The 17,655-nt window shown below is 41.2% G+C and overlaps 1 protein-coding gene across 9 annotated transcripts in view; it reads right to left on the bottom strand.

Moving 5' to 3' along the window:
* The window catches only part of SOX5 (SRY-box transcription factor 5), a 657,382-nt gene that overhangs the window by 289,434 nt on the left and 350,293 nt on the right, over window positions 1–17,655 (bottom strand). For 4 of the 9 annotated variants that reach the window (XM_075758111.1, XM_075758131.1, XM_075758121.1 and 1 more), the window contains exon 5: window positions 9,729–9,829. The exons of 1 other annotated variant lie outside the window; for it this stretch is intronic. In XM_075758111.1, the coding sequence (XP_075614226.1) occupies window positions 9,729–9,820 (92 nt within the window). In that variant the 5' untranslated portion in view covers window positions 9,821–9,829. Of the gene's footprint in view, window positions 1–6,326; window positions 6,346–8,899; window positions 9,044–9,728; window positions 9,830–17,655 lie in introns of those variants that run through there. 4 more of the 9 variants (XM_075758140.1, XM_075758157.1, XM_075758174.1 and 1 more) reach the window with 3 other exon arrangements.

Below are 17,655 nucleotides of genomic sequence, written 5' to 3'. Positions count from 1 at the left end.
TGGTGCAGTATTTTTCCCATACTTCGCATGGTATTTCATGCAAAACGGCATAGCCTAATATGGTTTCCCGAGTCACACAATTAATTTCAGAGTTTAGGCAAGAACAGCAAAAGTGAGCAGAGCTTAGAAAACGTAAGCAAAGGATGAGAGCCTTCCACTGAGAAATTCCACCAAATTCTAATCTCAGCTGGAAAACCAGAATCAACTTGATGGTTTCGACAAAGACGAGAATCAATAGCCTTCTTTACAACACACTGATCATAAATAGCTACTTAAATCTCCAAAACCCATGAGCAAATGCCAAACCAAAGGATGAAGCTGAAGAGAGAGATCTATTTTCTGTGTCGTGATTTTCAAACTCAAAAGCCTGAATATTTTTAACAGATATGGAAAAGAAACCTATTTGGCTTTACTCAGCAACTGCAGAAGGAAACTGTACCAAAAGAATAATGTTCCATGTTCTGTTTTCATTTGATTTCATTTAGCCTTTCAGTTCTATTTCAGTTTTGTTTCATTTAGCCTATTTTCTTTTTTTTAAATAATCATCATGTTTTGGTGATTCACATTTCACACCAGCACAGGAACAAGTCATGTAAATACAACACAACAAAATGACCCAGTTTGTTAATAGACATGCCAAACGGGTAAGAACATCCTTCCCTCCGCCCTTACCAACCATCACCTTCCCACACATCTCATTTCTATCCAAAAAAGTCTCTGCCCCAGTGAGGCCACAGCATCGAAATTTAGGGAGAAAACCCTATGAATAGAAACTTGACTAAACCTTTGGAGAAAATGTTTTCAGTCTTGTTTTACAAAGTGAATGTAATGAGGCCGCTAAGGGAATTTCTCTGAAAACAGAAGACTTCTCTACAGTCAAATACAGCCTGGGCAACACTACAGCAAGCCCAGACTCCCTCCCAGCGCAAAGCTCTGAAGTGCCTCAACCCTGACTCAGGCAATCCACCCCAAAAGGGGAGAGGACACCGCACACTTCCCGTCCTTCATTAAACGTTCTCTCTCTTGACACAAGGAATACATCAGGATTATAAAAACTGTATGTAGAGACACACTTTGGTCTTTCTGACGGTGATGAATTTTAGTCACATCACCCTCTAATAAAGTATAGTCTCTTTAGGATTCCCAACAAACTGACGATAACGCAACTTAATGCGACCCAGTAAACGGACATACCAAACTACAGAGAACAAACAGGAACGTGTCTGTATGTATGGGTACACATACTCTTGATATTTTTTTAGGCTCACTGTTTAAATTGACAAAAAAAGTCTGGTGAAATCTTTTCATGTAACTATGGTAAAAAAGGAAAAACAAAATTAAAAATTGTTCGTAACCACTAACGTTTTCCTTACTCTTGGTCTTATGCTATCTGTTGAGTTGCCAATGGCAAGTAACTCCAGCTCACTGTCAGATACATTATCTTTGCCCATACCCAACCTGTGAGAAGAACGAAGGAAACATGGGGCATTTTTTCACTCTCACATTCTTAAAAAAAAAAAAAAAAAATAAAAAAAATTACAAGCTCAGCACCAAAGAAACCAAGAGGATGACAAACTGCATGGGCTTCTCTTTACATAAACTACACTCCTAGGCCTCTTTTCTCTAGAGCTACAAAGGTTCATGAAGAACATTAGATGTAGACAATGGTCTTAACTACGCAAGAATAACAAGTGCCCCATACGCACAGAGTTCCTCCACACTAAAAAGAACCTGATTATTCAGACAAGAAAACTAAATTTGTATTCACTCTGCTTATACTTTTGCCTCCAAAAGTAATAGAATTATGTTAAGATTAGTAAGACAGAAACAAATACATAGTAATAAGACTATAGTACAGTCACACAGAAAAATTAGCACCAAGGTAACATTTTACGATATATTTAGATCAAATAGCATGCAGACACCCACATCCTAGGAAAAAAAACCTAAAACAAAACACAATGAAGACAGTCTGTATGAACTTGAGAAAACACAAAAGCAGAAGCACATGGTAAAACAAAATAAAATAAAATTATTATAGATCTTAAAGAGCAGTTACTGATATGAATTTCCATACTTGATCTTTCAGAAAAAAGTATAAAAAGAAAATCCAAATACCAAACATAAATTAAAAAATATTTTCTATTGTATTTTCTATAATTACAGTTTGAGACTTGAGAAATGTTACCTGATTAATCCCACAATACTTTTAGAGGAAAAAAGGTCAAATCCATTTCAAACTTTCAAAATGAGCCCCAAGCTTCTTCTCATTTTCACTTCAACTCTCAGAATTCTACAAGTCAAAAATATCATCATGCTGAAATTTTTTTCTTAAACAAAGCGACAAAAGGACAAGCTGAAGAGAAGTGCCATGCCAGATCAAAAATAAGAGGTAGGAAAATGTTTTCAAATGTCTTTCAAAATAAACAAACACCACCCCCCCCAAAATACCATGGGCAGCACCTCTAACACTCCTGAACTTCACATTTAACATCTGATAACCCCAGCAACCTGTGTCTTACTGTTTTCCTTCTTTCTTTTTCTGTTTAAAAAAATAAAAAATTGCATCTATTCTAAAAAAAATAGACAGCTTCTCTGAATTACCACTGCACAACTCACAATTTCCATTCACTCCTTACATTCTTTTCAAGTACCATGGCCCCTGCAAGCAGCGCTCACCAAAATTCTTCCAAAATCTTGTCTAAATTTGCTCTCTCCCAACAACTACCGCGCACAGAACTTCACACTGTCAGAAGGACATGTGGGCTCAGGAACAACTTTTAGAGACTCCTGGCTTCTCAGACTGGCAAAGACTGGGCTCGGCACGGAGGTGACAAGCGGCGTCTCTCGAGCGGAGGCTGCAGCGCGTAGGGCTCCCGACTGCCCCCCTGGCAGCCGCTGGCCAAAGGCTGAGCCCGGCCCCGGCCCCGGCCCCAGGCGAGGCGCAAGCCACTTGGACCAAGTCGGCCCCTCCGTAGGGTGTGGGAGAGGTGGGACGTGTGGCAGACCGCAGGCTAGCATCATAACCCTCAGCAAAGGCGTGGGTGAAAACTTTATGGCCGCTGACGGCGGCGAGGTTTTCACCAGGGGGTCTCCGGGAGGAGATGTGAAAGGTACAAACGCCGTAAATCCTCGTCAGGTACAGCGCGCGCAATTGCTCGCCCTCGCCCGCTGCCCAGAGCTGAAAACTCAAGAGAAAAATGCAGCCCATTTCAAAAGTTCGAGAAGTAAGTTCGGGTCCAGGTAATACAATAAAGTGACAAGGATTTGCTTAATTTGCAGCAGAGTTTTTAACATACTCAAATACAACATCATTTTACCTTTCGTAGGAAGTACGGGAGACTTACACACATTTTCCACATTAGATAAAAATCCACAGATACTTTTAAAAAGGAAAAGCGCTTTGCTTCTAAGGATGCTACTTGTTAAACAAACTCCTTGCCATCAGCAGAGACGTACTACACCTATTGATTAACTGCTGTGAGCTAGCTCTTCTCTTGACCACAGTAGCAGAATTTACAGGCATTGAATATTTCCAGTGTGTATAGGTACAACATGACAACATGTTTTTTCCCCCTCCACTTATGAGTTAATTATGCTATAACCAGGCCTGAGCTAGAAATTAATTAAAAAAAAAATAGAAAGCCAAGAGGATGTCAAACTGACTTCTGCAAGAGTTGTGAAAGCAGAGGTATCTGACACGCAAACATGCAGGTATCCTATTCAACATTAAGAGATTTTTTTTTTTAAAGTGTAGCATGAAAAGCATGCAAAAACTCCTATAAATCTATCTTGGGAGGAGATACTCTTTTTCCTGTATAAATATTGTAAAAGTGTATTTCATACAGCTACAGATATATCACATTTCACAGACACGCATGCCTACCCTATCAGGGAACTTCACATTTAAGTAACTCAACCAGATACTATATGCCTCCTAAATGATAAAGCCATAAATGCTCGTTAAGAGCTCCCTGAGAAGTAGTAAATATTTTGTAAACTAGTTATATATTTAAGATCTCTGGACAGCAAGAGAAGGAAAAACAATTCCTCTCCTATCTAAAGGTACCAATCAAACACACTATGCACATAAACATCGCAAGATGCTTGGTGGGAGAGTGTGTGTATGTGTTTGTGTGTGTTTTAATTAACTCCTTGAATGCATATGATGAGCCAGCCACCCAGAATTAGTAATGCCAAACTCCCGATTTGATTCAAATGCAAGGAATACAACAGTCGAATTGTGCGGGCTGGTGTGTCAGTCATCAGCTCTCTCGTTTGGGCTTTTGCCTTCCAAGTCTAGTTCACAATTTCAGCAACCGGTAAATTATTGAGATGTTCATTAAAATCTGTAATCTGTAACACTCAACTTCTTCCTCACTAAGCATAAGCACAACAAATGAAATTAGCGCACACAGGACATTAATGTGTAGTCTGCAAATGCATTAATTCCTTCAGCCTTATCTCAGAGAAATAAAATCATGCTAATTTTCGTCACTGTGAAGAATCACTATCTGAAACTTTTAACTGGCACTGTATTTATTCTTCAGATCCCAGACCCCTAGACCCACAAATGTAAGCAATAAAGTCCTTTTCTCAAAAGATCTCAATGGAAGGTAAAAGCTATTCAGCCCGACATTAAAGAAATCTCATTGTTTTTTTTTAAATGAAGGAATAATCACTCTTACTTCTACAGGTAGATTTTAGGAGAGTGGGACCGTCATTCTGAGCAAGTCGGTTAATAGAAAGGTATTATTCTTTCTCCAAAATTCTCGGCATACACAGAAGAAGAAGAAGAAGAAGAAAGCTTTTAGGGTAACTTTAGCTAAGAAAAGCACTTAGGAATACGCAAAGTTTCCTTTTAGGAAAATGATTTCTCCATTTGACAGTGTTGGTACAACCCCAAAATAAATTCAGTGGGAGTCTGAAATGACTCGTGCAGTGCAGCAGTGAAGCAGCTACGTATATTTTTTTCCTCCCAGCAGAGGCTTGCTTTACATCCTTTAGCCTTTCCCTTCTACAAGCCAGTTACTAGCACAGGGAACGTTTCGAGTGCATAGAACTAGTGACTGTAAACATTAAACTTGTTCTACTGTCCCGATCCCCATGCTCCCATCCATGCCTTTTGTCTTTTCTAGCTCTTCCTTTTTTCCTATGGAAGCACTAACCCATCCTTTCTTCCACAAACACAGCATACCTCTGTACCTTAAACTGGCATGTTAAAAATAAGAAAAATAAAAAGGAAAAAGAAGAGAATGAAAAAGGGAAAGAGAAAGGATTTCACTCTGTCTGGATGCCCAGCGTAGCCATTCTCTCAGTCTACAGAGAAATGTAAATATGCAGTAATTAATTTGGGTTTAAGAACATTCCATACACTAGGGACATTGTTAAGCAGTCACTTTATCTATTTTTCATTTATCAGATTTTTATTAAGACATTAAAACTTTATGTTGGGCATTTCTGAGATTTTATAATTCTGTAAATTTCACAGCTGTCCACGATGGTTCTGGCCACATTATCTCTACCTCTCCCTCAACAAAGTAAACTTTCTTTCTATTGTGGCCATACTTGTCATATTTCAGTATAATGACCCGTCTTTAAAAAAAAAAAAAAAAAAAAAGAAAAGAAAACCCGAACAACAAAAGAGTTATTCTTTTCAAGACCTTGAAAGCCAATTCAGAGTGCCACAGGTACCACAGGTACACCACAAAGTACATCCCAGAAGTTCTCCTTTCCCTGTGTAACAAATGGAGCAGATTCCAGTTATAATTTCTTCCTACGACAATGTTTCTACAAACATCATCCCCCTCAGCGTACGCATTCTGATGCTCTTCTCAATCAAGCAGCTGAACCGCCACAAACAGAAATAAAGACCTGCAAGTAACTTCTCAGGAAAGGACGAAAACCCTCACATTTTTGGTATGGTAATTAATTATACATGCTAATTCACAAAACCTACTGCAATTTACTAGTGATGCTGAATGAATTAATGAATGTTTATTCATCTGACACTGAGGATCATTTTCATTCCCAGTGCGTATCGCAAGTGCCCCCCCAATAATGGCCAGGGATACACAAGAGAAGTCCCCTTGATTCAGATCCCTTCAGTTGCAGTGACTGAAAGTTTCTGAACTGTTTGCAGTTTACCGGGATACACTGAAACATCACGGGAAAGATGACAGGGAGAGAATAATAACCTCCTGAGATATATACAGACACTCAGGGATCTGAACTGCAAACAGATTCGCTTGATAAATCTTTAACTCCTTGTAATTTGCTATTCGAGTTTAAAAGGGAATAGTGGGAGATGGATAGTAATAACAAACCTGAAGTCGATCATGCACATACGACATGCTGGATCCCAGCGACTGCAGAAATGTGCTCCAAGAACTGTGTTTACTGAGAATCTGAGAATAACCTGCCATAAATGTCTAAAAAACAATCAACTGTGTGTCATGCATATATACACACGTGAACTCAGTGAGCATGTGTGTCTGAGGGTCTCTGCATCTCTGTGTGAGAGAAAGTGTCTTCTCATGGCTGTTTTCTGATAAACACACATATATTACATGGACAGTATCTACTCTGTGTGTGTAACTATAGTCAAACACACACAATGTAAACAAATGGTAATGATTAACGGAGATATTGGTTTGTATTGCCAATTCCAACTGCAGAGGGAAAATGGTAAAAAAAATAAAAAACAAAAAAAATTATATGTCCAGAGGTTCATTTTTATTGCTTCCCATCTCTACTGCTTGCTATTATCTGCATAGCAAAAGGAGAGCAGCGTATTGATTATTTAACTAGAATGTTTACAAGAGCAAAGCTGGGATCTCTGAAAATGAAACGTACGCCAAGGGAGGGCGGGGGGGGGAAGAGTAGAGAAGCTCATTCTATTTCTAAGGAATATGTTTTGTCCCAAATTATTTGTTTCTATATAAAATTTACATAAATATATATTTAGAATGCAGAGAGACTTCAGCTTAAAAAAAAAAAAAGTCCCCCAACAGGAAAATGAAAGGACTTCATTCTGCTTCACAGAGTTTACAAGTATTCTGTTGATCACAAAGTTCAAAGAATAATCAAAATCGCTTGCTTATAAATTTCTATGTATAATCTTAGTGAAGCATATGAAATACGTAAATACTTGAATCTATTAATTGTATGAACAAGGCAAATGCATGATCGTGATGCTAGATCAGATTCGACACCCGAAACAGTAACGGTTTCCTCAGGTAGTTGAACTAAGTTAATACAATGCACGTGAACAAACCCAATTTTGTTCTATTATTATAATGATAACAAACCAAAGACAAACACCAAGTATTCCAAGTTAGTCTGGAACATTAATTGTCTTAAAGATGACCTTGGAGCAGTGCAACCATGCCAATTCCACTTTCTAGTAAGGAAGCGTTCTAGTTGCAGAATGAGGATTGAAAGCGTTACAATACTTCTTTTCTGCATTTCCCAATTTCATTTTTCTCCTATCTTTTAATTCAAGCATTCTTTCCTGTCCTTTCTCTGCATGCATGTTCCTCAGCCCACTTAAAATGTTTTTATCTTGCCTTCTTTTCTATGCCTTTACTACCAAATTCAGTAGGTTTGAACGATGAACAGCTTGACTTAGCATATTTTTAACCAGCTGGTCTAGCACCTAGCTTGTATTGCATAGTCAGATACAACCAAATGTTTATACAGGAGGTAGCTTTCACGAAGATGAGAAAAACCTAAGTAACGCGCATCCTGGCGTTCTTTTATTTACTGCTTAGAAATGAAAGTTTGGATTGTTTACTGCAGCCGCACAAGGGACTATTAATAATCTTTAAAAATGAAGCCGGAGGGAAGGGATGCCGGATCATCAATGGACGTGTGTACAAGCGCCTGAGAAAACGTTTCAAAACCTCTTAGGAGCGCCGGAACATATGAAATAAGGACTAAACTCTCAGAAGTCACAAGCCGTCGCCAGTGACAGCAAAAACTTAATTCCAGGCAGGGAAGGCTCCTGCTTTGGGCAGGGGGAGACGGGTGCATCTACGTCATACCCAAACCCTGCTCGTCATACCCAAACCCCGCTCTTCACGCTCTGAGAGAGAGGCGATGGCCAAAACTTGGGAGAGTTTCACTTTTTTTTCCTTTTTCTTTTCTTTTTTTTTTTTTTCCCCCTCCTCAGGCAGAAGGATGTTCTCCTGACAGAGGGCCGGGATGTTAACTTGCCTAAAAATAATCGCTCCTGCTAGATCAACAAAAGGTCATGTGCTCAGCGCAGCGCCTTCCCAAGTTTGACGGGAGGGTGAGGTTGGAAGTTGAAGCCCCCGCCTCGCCCGGTACCGGGCATCCTCTGTGTCCCCGGGCAGGGGCGGGGAGGTGCTGCCGAGGAAGGCACCTCTCCCGGTGCGCCTCGGCGGGCCGGCTGGGGTAGGGGAGGGCGGGCTGGGGAGGGCACGGCAGCCTCCGAGCCAGCGGAACAAAGCTGCGCGCCGCGGGTGCACCGCCGGGGCGGCCGGGCTCCGGGGCTCGGCGGCGGCGGCGGGCTCGGGGCTCCCCCGCCCCGCCCCCACCCGCCGCCCGGCTATCTGACACGCCGTTTGAATAGCCAAGGTAACGCTCGGGGCTGGGGGGGGGGGGGGGGGGGGGAGCATCTCCCCGGCCTGCCGCCAAGCGCCGGAGTTGCGCGCCCGTCCCCGTGTGTCTGTGTGTGAGCCTGCACCGCGGGCAGCCGATCCGCGCACACGCGCGCAAACACGCGTGCTCGTATAAATTTAAAAAAAAAAAAAATAGAAATACAACAACAAACAAACCACAAAACAGAACAAAAAAAAAAAAAAGAGAGGGGGGAGAAGACAGCCCCCCCCAACGCAAAAGGCAGCGCCCCCCCCGCCCCAACAACTCGACTCACCTTTCAAACTCCTGAGGTAAATCAGGGTCAGTTAGCATGCTGGAAAAGCACAATTTCCCTTTGTCACAGCAGCCACCTATGGTCGCCTCCAACTGAACCTGTCAAGTGAGTCCAAACCTTCTAAACCGATTGATTTTCTCTCTCCCTCCCTCCCTCCCTCTCCCTCCCTCCCTCCCTCCCGGCTCGCTCGCTCTGAGCTAGGACTCCTTGACCAGTCTCTTAAAGGGGCAGCGCGCCTCGCAGCAGGCTGCTCGCACAGCTCCCCCCACAGCGGCGCGGCGCGCCGCGGCTGCGAGGCACTGGGCAACCTCAGGGTGCCTGTCCTTTCCTTTTAATTCTGCTCGCCCGCCGCCGCGAAACGGGAAAAGTCAACTCGTTCCATATCCTAAAAATCGGGGGGGGGGGAGAAGGAAAAAAAAAAAAAAAAAAAAAAAAGCCCGACAATCCACCTAAACCGGCAAACCGGGAACAAATCCCCTGCGCTCAGGAAGATCAGTGGAGAAAGAAGATAAAACAAGAGCAGACTGATTAAATTGAAACAGTTATCAACTCTCTCGGAGTTGAAATAGGGGAGAAAAGATTAGACACATAAAAATGTTACCAAAGGCATTTGTGCTCCGAAGAATTTTCATTCCTTTCTCTCCCCCCTCCCTCTCCGCTCTCTCGCTTTCTCTCTCCCTCTTTCTCTCTCTTTGGGGAGGGGAAAGAAAAAAAAAAAAAAACCCCGCACAACAATCAGGCATTGTTCTGAGGGAAGAAAAGCAACTTTGACAGATTGAAATATAGCAGAGGCCCCTTCAAGGAAACCTGTAAACAACTTGTCACTCACTCTGTCGGTCTCACTGTTAGCTCCTGCTTTCCACAAAGTGCTGCGAACCGTCCTGGCAACAAACCCAAAGTTTCCTCAGCTCCAAACTCCATCAAACAGCCCTGTTGTGTGCAAGGGAAAAGGTAGCCACATGCCAAAACAGCGGGCGCGCACACACACGCACGCACACACACACACTCACAAACAACAACAAAAATAAACTTTCCGTTCCTCCCCTGGGGCTTTTCTTGGTTTTGTTTTTTTTTTTTTACCCCTCCCTCTTCCCCCCCCCCCCCCGCGACCAAGGGGAGTCCCTCCGCTGTGGATCTCTAATTTCCCCAGATAACAAGGTGGACGAAGCGCGGCTGCAGAGCCTCTCGGCTGGCCGAGCGCAGCCTCCGCGGCACTTCCAATTATCTAGATAAAAATCTGGCAGGCGAGGAAGGCAGTCAGGTAGCGGACCTCTGACACGCGGGGCCGGCCCCGCATCCCGGCCCGGGGACACCCGCCGCCCGCTCCGGCAGGGAAGGCTGCACCGCCCGAGCCCGCCCCGGCGGGGAGAGGGGGGCAGCGGCCGGGAGAACGCCGCGGGGAAATTCCCGTCCAAGCCCCGGGGATTAGCCGGGGGCTACTCTGGAAGCGGAGCGCACAATGCCTCAATAGTCTGCGCGGCCCGTGTCCAGCCTGGCACTGAGCTCGCAGTAAGGGGGGGATAGAAAAAAAAAAAAAAAAGAAAAAAAACTGGTCTGCCTGTTCTTTAGCACACACATGCACACATCCCCACGCACAACCACATATCTATACTCCATTCTTTCCAGTTCCCCAGCCCTAATTCCTTTCTCTCTTCTTTTTTTTTTTTTTTTTTTCCCCTCTCCTTTAATTTGCAGCTGGACAACATTAAGGGCCTTTAAAAACCATGAGGTTTTGACCCCACAACAGTTTGATTAGGTCCACTGCCCCCTCTCTTCCCCTCTTATCCCTACCTCCCAGTGACATGGAGAAAGCAAGTTTACTTTCTGAAATACATAAACATATTTGCACAAAGCGGCCATAAAATGTTCAACATTTTCATGCCCACTGGCTTAAAAAAATTCCAAATAGAAAAGCTTATTATTTTTATTAATATCCAACAGCTACACTGTTTAATTCGCTCCTTTTCCCTCTCAATACGTATGTTATAAACCAGCAGGCTCACACAGAGGCCAGTGAGTCCAGTGTTGGCATAAACGCATCATCAGCTAGAAGTCTGGGATGATCATTTAAACCACGAGTAGCGAACCCACTTGTAACTTACGCACATCATCCCCAAAGAGCATTACACCATTCAGGAAACAAAACGCCGAGCTAAGTTTGCAAAGGCGCCTTCATTGCAGTTCGTAAGAGAGGATCTGCGAAGGCTGTCTCCAGCCTGCCTTACACCACCACAGCGCTCGGAGCGGAGTCGCGTACAATCTGTCAACTTCTGGCATGAGGTAGATCTAATGGCTCCTCACTGTGGGGCAGGGTAAACTGACTTCCTTCAGTAGCCCCTAGCAAATAATATTTTCCACAGAGGTCCATTCAGAGGAGTCTGACAAACCTAGTTAATATGTACAAGGATTTTTCATTTGTTATTTAGTAGCTAGCCCTTTTAGGACAGCTATGAAGTAGACATTGAAAAGGCAGCAGATGATTAAAAAGAACAATTCCACATACTTTCTCTTTCATCTGAGGGTCTCAAACCATGTTAAGTCTCACATTACTCCTCTGCAGGTAATAAATATAATTAGGGCTGATTCCAAAACTTTATTTGTATTGAAAAGTATCTCACTCTGCAGGGGCTCCATTCAAATCAGCAAATCTCTGTGTGGAGTAGGAGGCTACTTAGTAGGAGAATTTGGCCTCAAATAAGGAAACTGAGATGCAGGCAGGCTTAGTAGCTTGCCCAAGTTGACACAGTTAGCCAACTCCAGCAAAAAGATGAGAAACAAAGATCCTGTGTGCCTCACGGTTGACAACAGTCCCTATGCTGCTGAAATGTGTCATAGATTTTAGCTTTTTTCCCCACAAAGGCATTACTTTTACATCTACTGTTTGGTTAACACATACATCATTGCTGTATTCACGTTTGTGAGTCTCCTTTTCTTGGTTTCATTTTCCTTTGATGCACCATTGCCCATCCAGAAATGGTTCCTTCTCTGCCACTTCTTGCTTTGCTTCCCCTATTTCCTCACACTTGACCCTGGGAGAATTTTGCAGAGAAGCCACTCAGAAGCCCCATCTGCAGGAAAATTAAGACCACCTTTTATTTAAAAAAAAAAAAGTCAACAGTTTCGACAGGACTACCGTATTTTGACTGCATATTAGCTCTGCTCAACTCTCTACCCTCATATCCTTTTTTCAACTCAGGTCTACTCCACAACTGCCCTTCTACCACGTTCTTCCCTTGCCTGTTCACATATATTTACCCCTTCCTATATAATTTCTTATTTGAGCTTTTTCAGGGCAATGATCACATACTATTCCAAGCTGGTGTTATGCCTAGCACAATGGGGCTCCTTGGTTGCTGGCTCTCAGCTAATATGATTACAAACCAGAGCAATCACCATCAGGAATTATAGAAGAGGACATTGGCTAGATTAGGAAGTACAAAGAACCATAATAAAAGGGGGGGGGGGGGGGGAAGCAACGAAATGTTCAGGCGAGAAAACAAAGATAACTGAGCAAGAAGGAGAACAAGCTGAGAAGGGGAAAGGAAATGAAATAAAGGAAGGAAGCAGAGATCATTTCCCTGAATGCTTCTGTCATGAGCCCTTCTTTTTCCTTACCCTAGTTTACAGTTACTCTTACCCCAATACATTTTGTGCTCAGGTACCTACCCCTTCCCTCCTGGTTTCCTTCATCTTACATTTTCTGCAACTACTGAGCTCCCTCTCCCAGCTGAATGGAGGGGAAACAGAATTGGGTCCAAAAGGAGGAGAAAAAAAAAAAGTTACTGTTACTATTGTATTAATATTGTAGTATTTATATTGTATTGTGTTACTGTATCATTGTATTGTTATTATTGGATTCTTAACAGTCCATTATATAGGCTTATCGATAAAATTGTGTTCTTATAGAAAGTTCTACAGCTATTGCAAGAGGGAGAAAAAGCAAGTTAAACAAATGGTTTCAGGGAATCTCCGAAACCTTTCTACAAATCATATCCTATTAACTTTAAGGCTTGCTTTTCAGAAATTGCCAGGACATATCACAAAGGCTCTATCATATCAGAAAGGGGAAAAAACCCAAGGAATTGGGATAAATAACTACTGACTGAGAAAGAAGAAAATGTACCTAATAGGCAACTGTCCAGTTTTTAACATACGAAGTTTTATCTTGTCCTGAAACTCTTGACTAGTAATAGCAAGCCCTGATGCCCCTTTTTACCAAGTGGGTCATAGTTACAAAATCCCCTTGCAACCTGGGAGATCCATGTTCAGTTCTCTCAATTCTCTTCTCAAACTGAGAATTCAGAATATAAGTTCAAATATCTTCATGCAATGAGAAAAATGAAACCTCCCCCCAGCAGTTCAATGAACGTGCATTTCTCCTGCTTTGCTTCCTTTAAGGGGTGCTCAAAACAAACAAGTCCAGGTAACAGAGGACAATTTGGGTTGAACTAAAGGAAAAAAAAGCTCTGTTTTTCCTTTGGGTGAAGGGAAACAACTCACATCATAAACTCCTATCTGAATTTTTGTGCTTAACTCATTTTTTTGTCGCTATTGTGGTTCTCCAGTTCAAGAGGTGAACCAAAAAAATCAATTATCCACCCAGCTGAAGTTAGAAATACCGTAACTCTGGAATATTGCATAGACAGAATCCACAGGTCTTTACATAAGCATACTGGCAGAAGGAAAACTTAGAACAAAACATTAATTTAGTTTTTTAAATCACCAAATGATAGCACTTCAGCTCAGTGCCTCTGGCAGATACTGCAATACAGTAAGTAAAGGAAGTGCTGGAAAAAAAAAAAAAAAGAAGAGCTTTTTGGGTTTTGTTGTTTCCACTGTAGGTTTTAATAATAGAGACCTACAAAGTCCAAGGAAATGTAAGATGTTCCACAGAATGATTTACTGGAAAATTCTCACAGAAAATATGCAAAACTCTGAAGATCCTAAATGGATTTTCTTTTTTAGGCACACATCCAAAACAACTGCAGCATTAAGAACGAATCTGTAAGATTTCTAAGAAAGGGTGTTTTGGAACAGGTTACGAGAGAGCGGAGGGAGAATAGAGCGGGGTTGATGCATTTACTATGAAGAATATCTCGCAAATAATGAGTGCTTACTTCAGAGTATGGAAATGTTTAGCTACAATGCAGTTTGGATCATATGCTTAGGAACAGATTTTTCCTTTCAGTGTGCATGCCTAGCTGCCATTTCCATTAATGGGAATTAAGTACATGTGTCAAGAGGAGAAGTTAACTCTTAGAAATATAACTAATCTATGCTTTTTTTAAAGAATGTAAATGCCACATCAGGCATGTTCGGTGTTGGCAAAACTGAGTGCTGAATATAGTATAGCAAAATCTGAGAAGGAGAAGGCGGTCTGGAGGACTGAAATTTCTGTGCTATTTAGAGTTTTTCAATTTACTGAATTTCGTCAAGGAAAAAAGTAAAACCATCTCATTTGCAAGTGGGAAGCCCTCATTTATCAGCTATTTACTTGCAATTTCAGCAGGGGCCTACCATCTGCGTGCGACCCTTCCTGTAAAAGAGAGCTGACACTACCCCAAAGAAGAAATCGGAACCTTTATGTAAAATTTGGATTCAAACTTCCCTCAGGGTCACTAAATATGACAATAAAATTCCTAATCATTTTTTTAAAAGAGGTCAATCAGCATTCTTTGATCCTGTCAGCCAGGGTACAGGAACCTCAAAATTAATATAGATGTAAACTACAAGGTTTTTTTTTTTAAGAAATAAAAACAGTATATGTAAACACATTTAAAATTAAATTACATATATGTTGTGGCAAAAAGTAACTTCTAACTGTGAAAACAAGAAAAATTAGAAAGAGACATCACATTTCTGATTTTGTCTCATGCCCCTCCCAGCCCCCAGTACCTTTATTTTGGATACAGTTTGTTTTATTATTTCTCTATACTGTCAGTTAGCTACAGGCTCTCTTTACTGTTTGTCTTAGTAGCCTTGGTCTGCAGAGAAGCAGCTTGAAAAAAAAAAAACTAAATAAAAACAGGACAGTTTTAAAAAAAAACAACACAAAAATAAAGAGCATATCCATGGATAGGAACCGTGCTTGAAATGATTTAAGCATTTAAGCAGCTAACTGGATTTCAAATTCACAGTTTCTCGTTAAGGTTCTGAACATAAATGTTACTAAAATAGGAACCTGTTGCTCTAAGCCTTTTTTTTTTTTTCTTTCTCCTATGTTCTTTTTTCAGCACAGTCATTTTGCACAGAACGTACCGTCCCGACTGAAGCCCACAGCCTCACCTTACCCTCCTCTGCCTCCATCCCGATCATGATGATTACTTTCTGAGTGACAGGCCTGTTTCCTGTTAGTGCCCATCCAGCCTCTCGGATGACAATGCCAGCAGGAACGTTCCTCCTCAGTGTCATTTCCAATGACTGTTACAAACATGTAAATGCCTGCCACAATATACCCAACAATGAACCAAACTCATTTCATACAGACAACCAACTCCCATCAAACGGAAATTACTCCCTTTTCCCCTGGTGTGCGTGCGGAGGAGTGGGTGGGAGAAATCGAGTCTCCTTTGAACAGGCAACCTACGTTTTATAGCCAAACTTATGCTTTTGAGCCTAAGTATCCTAATAATGCAACTTTGAGCTATTTGTAAAAGCAGATAATAATTGCTGAGTGTGATTCCAAGTGCCCTGAAATTGAGATCTTTCTGCTTAACCCAGTGGGCCTTTCTGTGTGGCTCTCAATATAATTCTTGCAAGTTTTATTACTCCATTCTTGTCACTTCCCTAATAACAACTGTCTCTTTTTTAAACTCGTCCACTGAAAGGGATGAGTGATCACATTTTGTCTGTGTATTTCTAATCTGACTGCTTTTCCCTCTCTGCTCTGGTCCTTCTAACCTGCGCACCAAGGATGCTGGGTTTAAAACAAACAGATTGGCTTCCATTGATTGTCTGATGTAAAACAAGCATCATGCAATTAAAAGCACAAGAGTGTTTTGGAGTAATCCACACCACCTAGTCCTATGTGTTTTATCAAAGCATTCCAGCCTTCCCCTTGTGGTCATGAGGTTTGCTCTGGTGTTTGCAATCAAAATTCTCCACGCCCACAGGTACAGCTACTATCTGCGTCTCGTCACGGGAAGCGGTCGTCTTTTAGTGCCTTTACGATCATTTATTATGCTTTTTAGCATAAGGCTAGCAGCCACCTTCAGCTCAACAGCTTGAGCTCTTTTGCAGTGGGCATGAGACAAACATGTAAAGCTCAATTCAAGGTTGTCCTCCATTTTATATACTCCATTGGATTAGAGGAAAAGTGAGAATATAAAATACTTCCAAATAATATTACCATTTTCTAGTCACTTTTTACTGGAAGAGCAGTGAAGAATTAGGTCTTTTGTAAGAAACATCTTGTATCTATATCAGTTTAGAGACTGCAATTGTAATTAGACAAAGAACACAAAGAGGTAATATTCTTACATTCTGTAAATCACATATGTATTTTATTCCTTTTTAGTCTGTATAATCATAAGAAATCATGTAACTGCTATCTAGTAAATGCTTCAAAAAATACAGATCCTGAAATGTATGGTTTGTAAAATTGGAACAAATTTGTAAATGTATTCCCTTTCTACTGTACCACACAAGTTCCCTACATGACATATACAGTCTATGATAAGATTAATACAAATTAGTGTTTATTAAATGCACTCTACTGATATTTAACTTGTTATACATGTCACTAGGAAGATCAAACTGTAAATTAAGCAATGATTCTAATGACGTTAAATGCATCTCTGCAAGGGAAGGAGTTATAAAACATGCTGCTATCTTGCACCTTGCACACTGAAACAGCAATCAATGAGTATATAGAGTTTTGTTTCATTTATAAAGTTACAAAAGCATAACCACACCCCTGCATTTATTTTCATGGTGCTCTGATGCAGTTTTATGAGTGATTTTCCACTTCTGAGTAAAAGCAAAGCTAATGCCATTTGCTTCTGTCAAAGCAAAAAGCTGAACTCCTACTTCCAAACACACAGACTCCAATTCAGCCACTATTACAGAGAAATAAATACGTAAGTATGGTATAAAACAGACCAATGGCTTCTGGTTATTGCTGTTTCTATGGAGGCTTAACTCTTGCTTCTTATGGCTTATTACATCGGACAACCAGAGGCTAGAAACATTGCTGGGGTAGCATGCTGAAGGCCTCTGGGAATGCTTCTGCACCTTGTACAGGGAAACAAACTGAGAAAATACTGCTACAGTATTCTGAAGCATAAGTTTGGGAAAATCAGAATATCTGGGGACACTCTTCAAAGGTCCTAATGCAATCCAGGTACAGGGTTGGCTACCTTCTACTACAAATTAGTTTGTAAGCAAGTCAGACCTTCAACAGTTGCTGCTCAGGTATATTCAGAATATAAAAAAAAAAATTAGAAAGGAGATATTAAAAAACCCCCCAGCCAACAAGAAAAACAAAAAAAAAAAAAAAAGAGACCACTGGATTGAGACAGTCATCAAGATTAAAACACAAAGAAGTTTCTCAGGAATGTTTATCAAAGAAAATTTATGTCATAAATTTTCCTCTGCCTGGAGAAGATCCAAAGCTGAGTGTCTCTTCTCTTGCCATGTAACATTGTACTGAATCCAGACTGCACATTTGGTCACCCACTTTTCCCCTTAAATAACACTTTCTATTTCTGATGTGGCTTTTGTTTTGCTTTACAAAGTTTAATTTCTCTTTCTTTGTT

The sequence above is a fragment of the Balearica regulorum genome, chromosome 1 (assembly GCF_011004875.1).
Source record: "Balearica regulorum gibbericeps isolate bBalReg1 chromosome 1, bBalReg1.pri, whole genome shotgun sequence".
Taxonomy (NCBI): domain Eukaryota; kingdom Metazoa; phylum Chordata; class Aves; order Gruiformes; family Gruidae; genus Balearica; species Balearica regulorum.
The sequence above is the reverse complement of the archived record's forward strand: the minus strand, read 5'-3'. Positions and strand labels throughout refer to the sequence as shown.